A 15,488-nucleotide genomic window follows, 5' to 3' on the forward strand; every position below is an offset into this window, starting at 1 on the left:
TTTCTAGTTTGGGGCTATTATAACCAGTATTGCTATATTATCAGATTTTGTTTAACATGCATTTCAGTTAAGAATATACAATTGCCATTGCAACACAGGAACTTCAGTTCTTCCACATCCTTGCCAACACTTATTTTTTTAATATTTTTATTTTAGCCCTTCTAGTAGGCATGTAGTGATACTGGACATCTTTTTGAGCATTTCAGATAGCAACTCACTGGTCTCTTAGATCAAATCCCACAGTCATATACTCCCAGCACTTACCTCAGCTTCTGTTTAATATTAAATGTGGATTTCATTTCAACTGTCCAATCTGGGCTTCAACAATGCATACACACAGCCTGGCACAGTTGGAACTCATGTATTTGAAGGAACAAATGAACAATAGGAAACAATGCAGTACTTTTTGTTTTCTTCTGAAGAATTTTTATGTTGAATTAAATATTAAATTTGATAAGCATGGGGACACTGTCAGGTCCCTGAAACTCAGTAAGGAGACCCTTGTAGAATTGCAGAAATGATACTTTAAGCTATATAAATGAATCTGAGTAACCTTCTGCAACCTTGAGCTGTGGCCCAAGGGGCTAGTAAAGCCAGATCACATTGTTCAAGCTCCATTTGTTCACAGCCTTCAAAGATGCCCATCTGAGTCATGGTTGTTTGCACAATTTTCTAGTGAACAAGAACATTAGAATCATTTATTCCACTGCCTCCACTCAAATGGAGAATTGGATAAACTGCTCTCAGGGAAGTAAACTTTGAAATTTTACCCTGAAGCCCCGTAACGAAGGGCCTCAGCATTTCCTTTGACCCTGCCTCATATGCCTCATAAAGCATTGTGCTGCTGTTATACAGTATCATGGACTGGGTACTTAGAATGAATTGAAATTTATTCCCCATAGTTCTAGAATCTGGTAGAGCCTTTTTGTTGTGTCATCTTGTAGCAGGGGACAAAAGTGGGGCAGGAAGAGAGACTTTGCAGCCCTGAGCCCTTTCTAAATCTTTTTTGTCAATTCACTCAGTAGAGGTGGAGCCGCCATGGCCTAAATAGCTCCCCTCTGATTAGGCTCTACTTGCAACAGTTTCATTGGGGATAGAGTTTCTAGCACATGCTTTTTAGGGGACATAATCAAGCCACATTAGCAGTTATTCTGGGACATTTCATGAGCAACTTTCCCTGATTTTACGTAGGCCTTGAGTCTTGAAATAAGAGGGTCTTATGAACATTTTTTCTTCCTGCTCCAGAGCCTTTCTCACTGTGAGCTCATCACAGATGATGGGATCCTGCACCTGAGCAACAGCACCTGTGGCCATGAGAGGCTGCGGGTATTAGAGTTGGACAACTGTCTTCTCATCACTGACGTGGCTCTGGAACATCTAGAGAACTGCCGTGGCCTGGAGCGCCTTGAGCTGTATGACTGCCAGCAGGTCACTCGAGCAGGCATCAAGCGGATGCGGGTAGGCTTGGGGCTGGGGAGTGGGCTCAACCTGACATCGTTTCTGAGCAACAGAATCAAACATTAAAATCAATATCCAGAGCTGGGGAGGTAGCTCAGTGATAGAGTGCTTACCAAGCATGCACAAGGCCCTGGGTTCGGTTTCCAGCCCCACCCTCCACCTATCATAGTCTGTAATGAGATGTAGTGATGAGATGAATCTCAGCAATTAATAAACTGAACATCATTTTTTAAAAAATCAATATCCAGCTGGGCACAGTGGCACTCGCCTGTAATCCCAGCAGCTGAGGAGGCTGAGACAGGATTGCAAGTTCAAAACCAGCTTCAGCAATGGCGAGGCGCTAAGCAACTCAGTGAGACCCTGTCTCTAAATAAAATACAAAGTAGGGCTGGGGATGTGACTCAGTGGTCGAGTGCCCCTGAGTTTAAGCTCCGGTTTCCCTCCCCAAATCAACATTCACTTTCTCCATTCTATCCTAAGCCAATAGTTATGCAAACTTATCTGGTTTACTCATTTGTCAGTCATCTTAGACTGCTTCAAAATCCCATTGTTTAGATCCCACTCTGAAGTTCAATTTGAGTGGGTCTGGGGGAGATGTTCCATGTAGTCTGATCAGCACCCTCATAGCACCTCCATCGGCCAGGCATGGTGACACATAACCTGTAATCCTAGCAACTCAGGAGGCTGGGAAAGATCCCAAGCTTGAGGACAGCCTGGGCAACTTGATAAGACCCTATCTCAAAAAAGGACTGGGGGTGTAGTTCAGTGGTAAAAGCACACTGGGTTCAATCACCAGTAATAAAAAGAGGCTCTCCCTCCAAGGAAAACAGCTTAGATGATTATCAGTAAGAGGCAGGACATAGTCTTCATATAATTCACATATATCGTTTTTCGCCACAAAGCAGCCCTATCCAGGGTCCTTCACTCAAGTTTGCCCATAGGGCCAGTTACTGCCATTAAGCAGAAATAATAATTTCTCTAATAATATTAAGGGAAAAGTAGTTATAATCCCAAAATACCAGGGTAAAGACTACTCCACTTTTTCTACTTCCAGGCTCAGCTCCCTCATGTCAAAGTCCATGCCTACTTTGCTCCTGTCACCCCACCAACAGCAGTGGCAGGAAGTGGACAGCGACTGTGTAGGTGCTGTGTTATTCTCTGACAGCCCACTGCTCAGGCCCAAGGGGTGATGAGGTGTCTCTTCTTGTAGAGAAGACCAGTCTTCATGATTACTCCATCATTACCCAAATCTCTTGCTTCTCCACTGGGAAAGGCATTTACAGGTAAAAGCCTTCAGTATGGATTGGAGTAACTCTGGTGATAGTGTTTCACCTTTATTTTGCTGTGATGCAATCAAAACTTTGTGTCCATTAACATATGGCAAGAGTGGTCTTGATGCAGCCAAGATCACACAAGAAACCTGGATCCCTTATGAGGTGGGTACCTATCTCGGTACAAAAGTCCTACCCTTGGCTTTATCAGCATTCCTCAATCAGACCATCAGTGTTAGCACAAATTGAGCAGAAAAATATAACCTGTTGATTTTCTACCTGATCCTTAAGCCAGTGGCCTACTTTAATCCACAGTAATTACATTTTGATTAGCTGGACTTTTCACTTTGAAGATTAAATAGCAATTTTATCAAAGTGACTGTAATGCAAATTCATAATACCCAAATAGTTTTATATGTAGAAACTTATGTGGAAGGCATGATAATAGGTTTCCATGAGACACCAAAGAAATAAGGACTCTAAACTGGGTGAAGCAGGGTCTTCACCTTTGTTATCAGCCTGTCATATCCACCTCCAGGGACCAAAACAAAACAAAAGCAACTCAGTTTGTGTTGCCTGATTGGAAATTACAAGCTCTGGCATATGCTACAGCACATAATGCATTTTTATTATAGGGAATAAAGCTAATTATTCCATACTTCTCACCAAATATGGGGGATCTAAAGAAACAGGAATTAAGGCTTAAGTTATCTCTAGTATACAATTAAAAACAATGAATGGATGCATGTAGAATGGATGTGATTTTTTTTTTTTATTTTTAAATTTTAAAAATCAGGTTACACCAAAACTATTCAAAAATTTTACACACTTAAAACTCAGAAAAGTGTTGGCACCTTTTGGACTCACAATATAAAAATGAATAAACCATTGCAATACTTAATTCAGAGGGTTTTATTGCTATTTTCTGGCACATAAATCTGAGTAAAACCGTTTTCCAAATTCAGACCTCCTAATGTTACCTGAAATAAGATATGATGCTATATGTTGAGTCCTGCTCTGCACTGTCCACATTTGTGATCTTTATTGAAGATTAGGAACCCATTACCACCTTCACTGTGAACTCAAGTGTTAATGGCAGCTGGTCCTTGCAACCACTTCTTAGAACTCATGAGAAATAAAAACAAAAATGCTTTCTATGTTTTTATAGACAATGATAAAAGCATTTTTAAGGGGACAAATGCCTCAGCTGCATTCAAAGATGGCAGATAAATATATACCCCCCATAAATTGACTTAGCAAGATTGAGTAAGCATTAAAGTACTTAATATTTTATTGCTTTTTGATAAACTCCAGTATTTCCTGGTTATATGAATGCCATAGCAGTTATTTTTATATTATATATATAATCTGCGCCACTGTTAGGGATGGAGGACATAACTGATGAAGCCACTTAAGTGAACAAATGAGCATGTAACAAACTTGTTAAAATGATTAGTTTGTATTAAATTTAAAGCTGGGATTATAGTTCATTGGTAGAGTACTTTACCTGGCCATGTGTGAGGCCCTGGATTTAATCCCCAGCACTGGAGAAGATTCTTTTTTCTAATGACCAGAGACTGCCATACATTCTCTCTTGAGTTAGGATACAACCTCTCACTGCTATTGGACTTGATGCTAAATGATCCATGACCTCATTTATAAAAATAGAGGGTTACCTCAAGTGAGAAAACCAGGTTTGTTTCCTCTGTAAAGAACAGTTTGTAGAATAACCTGTCCTTAGTTTTGAGGGAAAAAACCTACAAGAGCTTAGCCTCTTACAATATTTGTTCTGAGGTATGCTCAGGACAGTGGCTCTCTTGGTTCTATGACTCTACTTGAGATGAAACTAGCAAGGTGAAAGTCAACTTGAAGTGAAACTAGCAAGAACTGACATTTTAAATGAGACACGTTTGCAAAACAATCGGAAAACATTTATTGTACTGAAATGTGTACATCCTACTATTAAAAAAACAAAGTAGCAAATTTGCTGGTGCCATAATTTATTTAACCTGTTTTACTGGGACAGACTAACGGTCAATGCCACTCAGTATTAATTTCAAGTTTGATGAGCTTGTATTTTATCCCACTTTTCTAAAACCTGATGAATTCAAAATAGCACACAGCATTAAATGACATTTATTGTTCCATAAATCATGAGACCCAAAGGAATGCTAAATAGACAAGCAAAACTCTAAAACAACTGAGAAGCTTACTTCTTTCAAGAACCAAGTGACTGGTACAGAAAACATGTGGTCACACAAAAGCAAAGGGGAGAAGGACAGAAAGGAAAACTCTCCTCCTACATGGTCTATAGGAGTAACACATTTCTGAACTAAGATGAAAATATTCAGACAGTGCTTCTTTGTAGCAAATAATTAACCCCTTTATGAATAAGCCAAAATGTCAAAGCTTTCACCTAGTGAAGTCATTTGTCTTCTGGGAGAGATTTCAAACTTACAATTAATCATTCCTATTTCCACCTGAACAAAGACGAGGCTCAAATGGTACATTCAAAGCCAAAAGAGCTTAGTAAACAGAGATGCTGTAATTAAAAAGTTTAAAAATTCAGTCTGATACACCATAGGCCTCAAAAAATGCTCAATGAATTCTGGGAAGGCTCTGAGTGAAGGGAGGAGCAAAAGAAGAAACCAGTGGATTCCCTTTGGTGGGTTGGGGGGGAAGTTGCTAGCACACTTTTTATGAAAGATGCATACTTTAAGAAAAAGCCATTGTATGGTTATTAAAAACCTCTCAATCCGAATCCGAATGTTTAGTCATGATTGTACTGAAGCTCAGTATCTTAAGAAGAGACCAAGGGATTTTTTTTTTTTTTTTTTTTGGTACATTTTAGTGTTAGATTTATGATATCTAGTGTTTCCATGAAAAATCTCATCTTGTTCATAACAAAGATCCCATAACACCAACTCAGAAGCTACCAACAATAAAACTTTGTGCCTCCTACCTATGTCACCTATTTCCAATGTCTGGGGTAGGTCTTTAAAAATGCTCAGGAGTGAGGGGGTGGAGAAATAAGAAGGAAACAAGAAAGAAAACCACGAGTCTAAAAGGCAAGGAGGCTTCAAAAAAATGAAAACCAGAAACTAAAATGCTAAAATTGGAAGCAGAAGCAAAAAAGTTATTCAATAAATCTGTGACAAAGCAAAAACACAAGTCTTTGTACCTATTAGGATTTACACTGATCCTCTCACCAAGGTACTCCTGATAATGCAGTTTGCTTCAAGCCCATCTTCCTGGCTTGGATCCTCTCCAGTCTGGCATGATCATTTCAAACCTATACCCTTAGACATGATTTCTTCTGAGAAGGTGCCGAGCCTCTTACCTGACCATCAGCACAGTCCATCTCTCTGCTGAAGGAATCCTTTCTGGCTCCACAATAGCACTGTCCCCCATCTCCTCCCCAGGTCAGCATAAGGTTCAGGTAATAGAAACCAAACTGGCACAGATAGGTAAATGCCCATGGTTAAGTTTTACATTCATTTCCAAACCGCATACAGTGTAAAAAGCCCAAGGGCTGCTTCTGGGAACTGTATCTACTGGCCTCTGCCAGAGAAGCAGGTAGCCACGCCTGCCCCACGGCCTCCAGAGCTGGATGCACGCTGTCCCGACGTGCTCACTCTCACGAGGATGCTTGGCTATGGCAGTGACAGTGAGATTTGCCTCTCATACAACTCATTAGAAAGGTCATCTGTGTTTTCAATATGAAACATTTCATATAGTAAAATCCAATCCCAAGACTTCTTGGATTCAGTCTTCACACACTTTTAGCGTGACTTTATTTGGTACTGGATATAGTTCAGTCTACATAGGACATCACTTCAAAATTATGTGGATACCATCATTATTTTCAGCTGCAGAAAAAGGATAAAAGTTAAAAAATTTTTTAACTTAGCTTAGGAAAGCAAGAACACTAAAATAAAAAAACTCTGCAACCCCCACCTCAGAGGTTACTTTCAACTAATTCTAGAGAAAAACATTCATTTGTTCCAGCTTTTTCTCTTAGGCGGCATCATGTCCACATTTCCCTTTTAGCCATTCTGCTTTCTAAAGACTGGCTGTGCCCTTCTCAGTACACTGCTCCCATACTGCTTGCCAGTTCTGCAGTGTGATGTGGAACTTATCTGTAAGCCAGAGAGAGCACAAGTTGGAAGCTGAACAGGTGAAAACACTGCAAGGGCCAAGTCAACCCTACAGAAAATACACAACCTGAGGGTGCAAACATCTATCATTCCTAGAAAAAAATTTTTAACTCCTTGGAGGCAGATTTGAAACATTTAAAAATATATCCAACTTTTGCCTGATGGCCTCCATAAATGATGAGAAGCATTAAAGGTATTTTAGATAAATGATTTTTTTTAATGTACACAAGTCTGAAAAACAGATTTTAAGGGAAATCCTAAGTTTGAAATGTCTACTGAATTCACAACTACACAATTACAGTATGAGTTTCCTTTTTTTTTTTTTTAACACAATGAGTTTTACAGAGTAAAAGTTGAGCAGAAAAGTACAGGTGAACCGGTCCTGGTTACAATTCAGCCCTGCAGGTCACTGAATGTAGTTCAGTCCACATAAGACATCACTTCAAAAGTGCAGGTAATTTGATGTCATATGTGACACATCAGGCACAAAGTAAAAAAAGAGTGACCACCAGGAAAGAGTAAGTAATGCATGACATTTTCCTCTTCTAGGGAAAGTTGTGCTAAGCCTGGTTTGGGATCTTAACCCACTTGCCCTTTAAAACAATCTATGAACATAGATCGCTTCAAATTCTTTGGCCTTTAAAAACACTCTACCTAATCTTTTAATGTTGGAGTTCACCTGAGCCCTCTTTCCATACTGTCTCCTCCAATGACCTCAATTTTATAACTTCTGAAAAGCCAAAGGTTTCTAAATTTATATTTTTTATTCAGACCCAGAATGGCACCATTAAGTGACTACCTGACATACCCCAAATGGTAACTCTCAACAAGAAACTGGCAATTACAACTACTACTCCTTCAAATGTGGAGCTCAGTCTATAAATCATTACCTCTTGCCTGGATGGCCATCTCCTGCCTCCAGTTTTGTGGTCTTCTCATGCCCCCCATTTTGAAAGTAGAAGGAAAATCTAATCACATTACTACTTTGTTTAAACTTCACTGATTTTCCAATGCATTTCAACTAAAATCCAAACTACCATCACCTCAGTCCTGAATGCAAAACCCTACCCCCACCTTGCTCTACTCACCCTCACATACTACATGGCAGCTACACAACCCTCTTCCAGGCCTTGATAGAATCATTTGCCCTAGGACACTGTTCCTATGGCCAGCTCCTCATCCTTCAAGACACCTCTTCATAGAAGCCTTCTTTAACTGTTCCATGTCCTCCATTCCAGATTCCCCTTATCCATAAACACCCCACAGACTTTCCAATTCCTTCTTGGCACTTAAAATGTTGGTAAGTTTGGCCAATTTTGGTTTGTTTTCCCCACTAGAGTGGGAGTTACACGGACTCTTTGTTTTGTTCAACATTCACTAAGCATTAAATTTCTGAAAACAGTGCTCAGTAAAATGTTAACTGAATGAACTAAGTTTTTCCCAGTTATCTAGAAAGACTGACACCTTTTCCTCATTTGCTAGTTAACTTCCATTATAGTCCTTAAAAACATTGTTGATTCATTTCTCTAATTCTTAAAAATTAGTAGAGAGAGCATTTTCAAGAGTAAGCACAAAAAAGGGGAACTAATCAGAGGCACACAATATTGTTCATAATTTGAGTATAAAGACACACATGTACAAAGTACCTTTTACTGTAGAGAATAAAAAACAACTCTCATCTTGAAAGTTCTGAACCACCTAGAAGAGTAAAGCACACGTATAAGTACAGTTAAGATATTACTGTCCCTTTTTAAATGAACAGAAATGATTTAAAATCAGTTAAAGGAAAATATTATAGTCTATATATTATTCTTGCACAAGTACAGAATTCAAATTACCAAAATACTTCCTGAAGCCAGTGTGAGGTAGTGAAAATGTGTGTCTGCTGCACTCGCAAGACCTTATTCTGACCATCCCTGCCATCACTGTCCCTGAGGATCTGGGTCAGTCATTCTGTGATCTATGGGGAGCACTTCCTTATAGTTCTGTTAATGTTGACTAAAACAAAGTACATGTTATTATTCTATGATTACTTGCTCTGAACATGGAGTTGGGAGGTGGGTTGTACTTCTAAACTTTCATGGCTTTTTTTAAGGTGGCCATAATGGCCAAAATGAGAAAATAACCAATGTCCACCTCATAAAAAGGGACAGAGCCTGCGTCTAACCTTCAAAGTCCTGAAATGAGTATCTGAATGCAAAGGGTTGTGGGGAGTTATGATAAGCCAGTTTTCTTTGACTTGTGTTCCTTATTATCACTAAAATTCTTGATTATAAATTCTTACAAATTTGATCACTAACTCTTTGGAAATGATTCTCATGAGTATTTGGAAAGAGATCAACACAGAATTATTTTCTATAGTTCAAGAATACGTACAAAAGTAAATATCAGTATGAAAGGGAAAAATGAATGAGGATGATTATCCAATTTACCTGATCACTAACAAGAATGTGGATGCCAGTGGGACCCTGTCTGTAAACCTGGTTAATTTGGTGGAGAGGAATATTAAACACCAACGCAAGTTTTCGCGCAACTTCTGAGGCAACCATTTCTTCCAAGTAGATTGCATGGTAAACTGAAATTTAAGAAAGAAAAAAAAAAAAAAAACAGCATATTACCCATAATCTTTGATCTGCTTCCTACTTGATCCATAGAAATACATCTTTCAAAGTATCAAAATAAAATTTAAAATTTATAATGGGACCAAATTAACGTTTCTTTTCCCCCTTACTACCTTAAAATATCAAACTACCCATCAGAAATATAATACATTATTTATGTTTGCATGTATAACTTAACATTAACAAAATGATTTAAGGTTTAAATTTTTATTTATATTTTTCTGCACTGATGTCTCTTGCATTCAAAAGTTAAATATGAACAGGGAAGCTGGACATGGTGGTGCATCCCTGTGCTTCCAGCCCTCAGGAGGTCAAGGTAGGAGGATCACAACTTCAAGGCCAGCCTCAGTAACTTAGTGGGGAGGCCCTGAGCAACTTAGCAAGACCCTGTCCCCCAAAAAATAAGTAAATAAAAATAGGCTGGGGATGTGGCTTAATGATTAAACGACCCTGGGTTCAATCCCAGGTACCAAAAAATGGGGTAGGGGTTAGGATGGGCTACAAACAGGTTCAGGGGTCTTTCTGGGGTAATGGGACTCAAGCTGGACTGCAACAATGGCTATAAACTGTAAATTAACTGAAGTACCATTGAACTGCATATTACAGTAAAAGAATTTTTATGGTATACAAATCATACTTGAAGAAAGTTGTTTTTAAAATGTTTATATTTCTGGTAATATACAAAAAGAGCCCTAAAGGGGTCATTATTTTTGATCCAATAATCCTACTATTGGGAATTTCTAAGGAATGAAAGCTCTTGGTACCCACCCCCAATATTCACACACACACACACAAATTTAAAATAATGTAGAAGATATCACATGAAAGGCTACAGACAGACAATGAAGGTTGATACTTCTTTACAGAATACCCTAGCCAGAGTCCATCCAGCATTCTGCATTCCTGGCACATATAAGTCACCAGCAGACATCACCTGCAGAGTGTGCATGTGCAGTGTCTGACTCATGCGGGTCTTGCTTAACGACAGAGTCAAGCTAGACATGGATCAAAAATACCACTGCTGAGAACTTTGTTTCCGTAAATAAGGGTGTGTTCCTTGTTGTGTGTGTGGATTTATGAGTACAGAAACCTTTGTTACAGACACAATACCTTTATTTTTTTAATGTGATGCTGAGGATCGAATCTAGTGCCTCACATGTGCCAGATAAGCACAATGCCACTGAGGCACAATCCCAGCTCTCGCCACTTATTTTTTCCTAAATAAATTTTACTGGAACACAGCCATACCTATCATTAACATACATTCTATGGCTATTCTGTGGCACTCCAGTGGTGGAGTTTAAATGTGTTACCTATGTTTGGGGATGTAACCTCTAAAATATTACAGTCTTAATGATATGTAAATGATGTGTAAGACCTTGGAGATACGTGGTGAGATTCTTAAAAATTTTTATCCTTTTAGATTAAGAACTTGTACCTTGAATCTTAAATTCATGGCTTCTGGAGTAAAATTAACACCAAATGGAAAATTCTGTAATTGTGACTGCTGCCCTTTTGTTTTTTCAGTAAAATTCCAACCATAAATTATTTATCAGGGCAAATAACTGCCTCTGAATTTTGTAATGTATCTTTCTCTTTAAAGTTCTGAGCATGTTGCCTTCTGTTTCAAAACATAAGAAGAGGAAAATAGTAGAAAGTATATGATTTAAAATAAAAATGCTTACTTATTTTAAGGCTATATTCAGAGGAGAAAAGGGACCAGCCTTTCAAGATCTGCTCTAATCCAGTGCTATACTGTATAAATAAGAAAAACCCTCAGGATGAGATGCCTCCTAACATACAGATGGAAAATGACACAGAGCCTACTACCACTGATAGGGACCTATCACCTCATGAACAGATCACTGTGCCACCCAGTCCACACTTAGGACTGATATACAGATGCATCTTTGCACATGTTTTATTTTAAGCAGTCCCCCCATCTTGCTAGTCAGTAAAATGGAGAGGAGTGGTGCTCCTCCTTTTGTGGGGGGGGGGGGGGCAGGGGGGTTATCAAGCCACCAGTGTACATTTGCCATTTCAGTAAATGTGAGATTTAAGGGGGCAAAAAGTCAGATAAAAATCTCAAAGCATTCAAGCTAATCTTTTGCTTGTTTAGATATTTCTGGCACAAGGGGCCATATAAAAGAGAACTTGAGAAAGACTGCTAGTTTCCTCTTTTCCCAAGGACATGGCCCTACAGTTGGTGCCTACTACTATCAAGACTCCTGCACTAGTAACTGGGCAGAAAGGAAGTGACAGGGTTGAGATACCCTGAATACCCACCGTAAGGCGTCCCACTGCCATTCTCGCCTCCACTGCCTGCAGCTTGCTGCTGCGCTTGCAGGGTGGCACTACTCGGCTGCTCCTGGCAGACATAGATGGTTAAGCGGGGCCTAACCGACCTGCAATCAGAAGATGCCAAGATGAGCCTAGGAGAGAAGCTGCCTGAACACACGTACACATGACAACTATAGGAATCTAAGTTCTATTTCCTTATGAAAATTTTACAATGTTATTTCATTATGCAAAATAATTTACTAATAAAAATGTAAAAACCACACACCTCACAACAACTATCACAGGTGGTCTAATATGATGATCCAGACTCTAAACCATTGAGATGGTCTGTCAGATGCTGGTAAATTTAAGTTTCAAGATTAAGTAAGCAATTTAAAATCAGTGATTCAATTTTAATGGAATTCTCACACCCCAAGTCTAGAAATAACAATGATAGTAAATGGATCGTAAAAGCCAGCATAGTTTACAGTTCTATTATTTTAATTCACAATTAGAAGTTTACATATTTAATAACTGTTTAATAATAGTCATGACCTTGAAAACCGTAGATTCTGTATAGCTCACCTAAATTAGAAGTTTTGTTTTCTTGGCAACAAACCCAGTCGTCTTCAAGAAATCAGTACTGCCCATGTGCATTGCTACCAGTCTTACAGTCTACCTCTGCCCTCATCAGTGCCTGCATCATATCTGGGCCTGCCCTGAAGGTGTACACAAAACAGTCTTCTCGTGAGCACGATGCTGCCGATGCTCGACGGTGCACACAGGCACACGCCAACCTATCGTGGAAACACATTCTGCCCAAACCCCCCACGCGAAGAAAGGTATGTCCTTATTTCACGCAAAACAGTCCACAGTATTTTACCTTGACTTCAGTGAATTATAGAGCCGAATTCCATCGGCTGCACCACAAATTTGAACTAAATCTTCCTTTGTCAGTTTTAATAAGTCGGCACCTGGAGGACAACAAAGAGACTCTTCTCAAATGAAAAAGAACATGCCACTGGCTGCTTCACAAGCATCCATCTCTTTTTACATGGTTAGATGTCCTTCTAAACAACGTCAGGCATTCTGAATGTACACACACACATCCCCTGTCCTTTAGAGCCAAAGACAATGCTGGTTTTTCAATAGCCTGTATTGTATCAAGAGGGAGTTCAGAAGTCCAGAAGCTGGTAAATCTAATCAGTGTGCAGATCCCATACAACTGACTATCCCCAATACCAGATCTCACTGCCTGCTTCACCTAGTGGCTCTGCTGTGGCTTTACTTGATTCTGACCTCAGGTAGATAAATCTTGAGATCACCCAGATTACTCAGTTTTATTTTTACAAAAGAGAAAATGGAAGTCCAGAGTTTCAGAAACATGACCAGAGTGACACAACTAGCCGATAGTGGAACAAGGACTAGGCCTCTTAATGTCACATCAAGACTAGGCCACTTAATGTCACATCAAACATTCTGTAACATAACTGTCATAGCAGCCAATTTTAATAGGAAAGCATGGCAAAGAATCACATGATTCCTTCATATTTCCCCCCATAAATACTTGCCAAGTGTGAATAACAAGAGATCAAGGATACAACAGACCTTAAAATACAGCAGAAAGGTGGGAGAGGAAGTAGTGAAACCAAGACTGACCAAGCTTGGGGTGGCTACATGGGAGTTCATCACATTCTCCTCTCTGCTTATTAATGTTTGAATACATTCACAATCTTTTATGTTTAGCCCTCTACTAACAGTCTCTGGGATATAGGCATAACTTCCATATAAGTATCTCCTACCAATATGTAATAAGATAATGGAGTTCTCTAAGAGCTTGAATATGAGAACCTAATAAATTTCTAATTTATAAAAGAAAAAAAGATCAGAGAAGTATAACTTCCACAAGACATGAACATTAAGAGAGTCATTCTGTAGTCAGAGAAACAAGCACTCTCATCTCTCTACTGGAGCCTACAAAAAAACACCTCTGAAGCAGGGCTCATAGGTGTGACCAGAGATGTGCCCACACACATATGTACCCTTAACTTTAACCCATGCAGAGAAGTGGATAAACCTTCCTGAAATGTGAATGCCCAAAAGGCTCAGAGCAAGAGGCCTCATCTCCTCACTGACCTTTTGTAGTTCTTTGACTCAGTTGATGCACCAAAAGGGCACAATGGCTAGCTCCCTGCCCAGCCTCCAGAGGAAGCCCATGGGTTAAGGAAAAGGCAGGAGGCTAAACCATGTAATTACCACTCAATGAAAAGAGCTTAAAACTCCCAAGACAAAAACATGGACTGACCAAACAGGAGTAACAAGGGCCTTCCATATTTATTGGAGGTTTTTCTATGTGCTATGCTTTTAATTCTGCTTCTTCTGCAAGAGCTCAAGATGACCACCTCCACCCCAAATTGTACAATTTCTAGTTTTCCACACTTAAGAGGCTTTTCCTTAATCATATAAAAAATATGGATCCCAGGGCTAGGGCTGTAGCTCAGTGGTTGAGTGCTTGCTCATATGTGTGAGGCACTGGGTTCGATCCTCCCCACCACATACAAACAAATAAAATAAAGGTAGTGTGTCCATCTACAACTTTAAAAAAAAAAAGGTGGGCAGGCAGTCCCAGCTAGCAAGTGACTTCCATCTGGTACTTTGAAGAGACAAAAAGCTACATGAGGAATGACTATTCATTGCAAAAACAATGCAATAAATAGCATAATAGGAAACCATATTCTTTGTGAAACTAAGATTTCCTTGAAGCTCGATATGTGCACACACGTTCCATCCTCTTAAAGCAACCAAGCTGAGTTTCAATGGCTCTATACTACCACAAGCTAAAGCAAAGGTGCCACTTTACTGTGACTCACAATTTCTCAGAATATGTTTATCCAGGACATGTTGTTGTTCCGTGGGAAAAAGGTCCCAGTGCCAAATGTATCTGGAAGATAATGGCCCTGCCCCACCTGGTGTATCCACTACTATTTGTTACATGGACCTCCTTCCACACCACCTGAGGCAGCACTACTTGATGCCTTCTAACATCCCATCCAAGTATTTCCTTATCTTACTAAGAATAGAACTGACACTTCAGTATATAAGACCCTTAAGTACATAAGACCTGGGTCCATGAGATACTATTCTGCAATAAAAAGAGTTAAACTATGGGCTGGGGATGTGGCTCAAGTGGTAGCGCGCTCGCCTGGCATGCGTGCGGCCCAGGTTCAATCCTCAGCACTACATACAAAAAAAAGATGTCGTGTCCGCCGATAACTAAAAAATAAATATTAAAAACTTCTCTCTCTCACTCTCTTTAAAAAAAAAAAAAAAAAGAGTTAAACTATAGATACATACAACAACTTGGGTGAATCTTCAGATTATGATGCTGAGTTATAAAAGAGCCAATATCATAAGGTTTGTAAAAGAAAAAATACCAGGAAACTATATATCCTGTGATTCCATTTCCATAACTCTCCAAGTGAAAAAAATAATAGAGACAGAAAAGAGTCTAGTGTGGGAGAGATAAAAACGAGTATAGCAGCAGGGATCACTGTGGTAATGGCCTAATTCTGTAGCTTAGCCACAATGGTAGTTACACAAATCTGCACATGTGATAAAAATGACTTAACTATATATTATACCAATGTCAATTTCCTGGTTTTGTTATTGTACTACAATTACATGAAAAACTGAATGAAGGC

General features: G+C 39.3%; 2 protein-coding genes across 8 annotated transcripts in view; one reads left to right on the forward strand and one right to left on the reverse strand.

Moving 5' to 3' along the window:
• Fbxl2 (F-box and leucine rich repeat protein 2) overlaps nucleotides 1-5,434 on the forward strand; it is a 90,163-nt gene extending 84,729 nt beyond the window's left edge. For both annotated transcript variants that reach the window (XM_027932158.3, XM_071619725.1), the window contains 2 exons: nucleotides 1,246-1,458; nucleotides 2,513-5,434. In XM_027932158.3, the coding sequence (XP_027787959.1) occupies nucleotides 1,246-1,458; nucleotides 2,513-2,620 (321 nt within the window). In that variant the 3' untranslated portion in view covers nucleotides 2,621-5,434. The remainder of the gene's footprint in view (nucleotides 1-1,245; nucleotides 1,459-2,512) is intronic.
• The window catches only part of Ubp1 (upstream binding protein 1), a 50,712-nt gene continuing 39,862 nt past the window's right edge, over nucleotides 4,639-15,488 (reverse strand). For 3 of the 6 annotated variants that reach the window (XM_071619719.1, XM_071619711.1, XM_027932156.3), the window contains 5 exons: nucleotides 12,671-12,761; nucleotides 11,794-11,912; nucleotides 9,319-9,461; nucleotides 8,533-8,584; nucleotides 4,639-6,598 (listed from right to left, as the gene is read on the reverse strand). In XM_071619719.1, the coding sequence (XP_071475820.1) occupies nucleotides 6,561-6,598; nucleotides 8,533-8,584; nucleotides 9,319-9,461; nucleotides 11,794-11,912; nucleotides 12,671-12,761 (443 nt within the window). In that variant the 3' untranslated portion in view covers nucleotides 4,639-6,560. Of the gene's footprint in view, nucleotides 6,599-8,532; nucleotides 8,585-9,318; nucleotides 9,462-11,793; nucleotides 11,913-12,073; nucleotides 12,507-12,670; nucleotides 12,762-15,488 lie in introns of those variants that run through there. The other 3 variants (XR_011709254.1, XR_011709255.1, XR_011709253.1) reach the window with 3 other exon arrangements.

Source organism: Marmota flaviventris, chromosome 1, assembly GCF_047511675.1.
Source record: "Marmota flaviventris isolate mMarFla1 chromosome 1, mMarFla1.hap1, whole genome shotgun sequence".
NCBI lineage: Eukaryota > Metazoa > Chordata > Mammalia > Rodentia > Sciuridae > Marmota > Marmota flaviventris.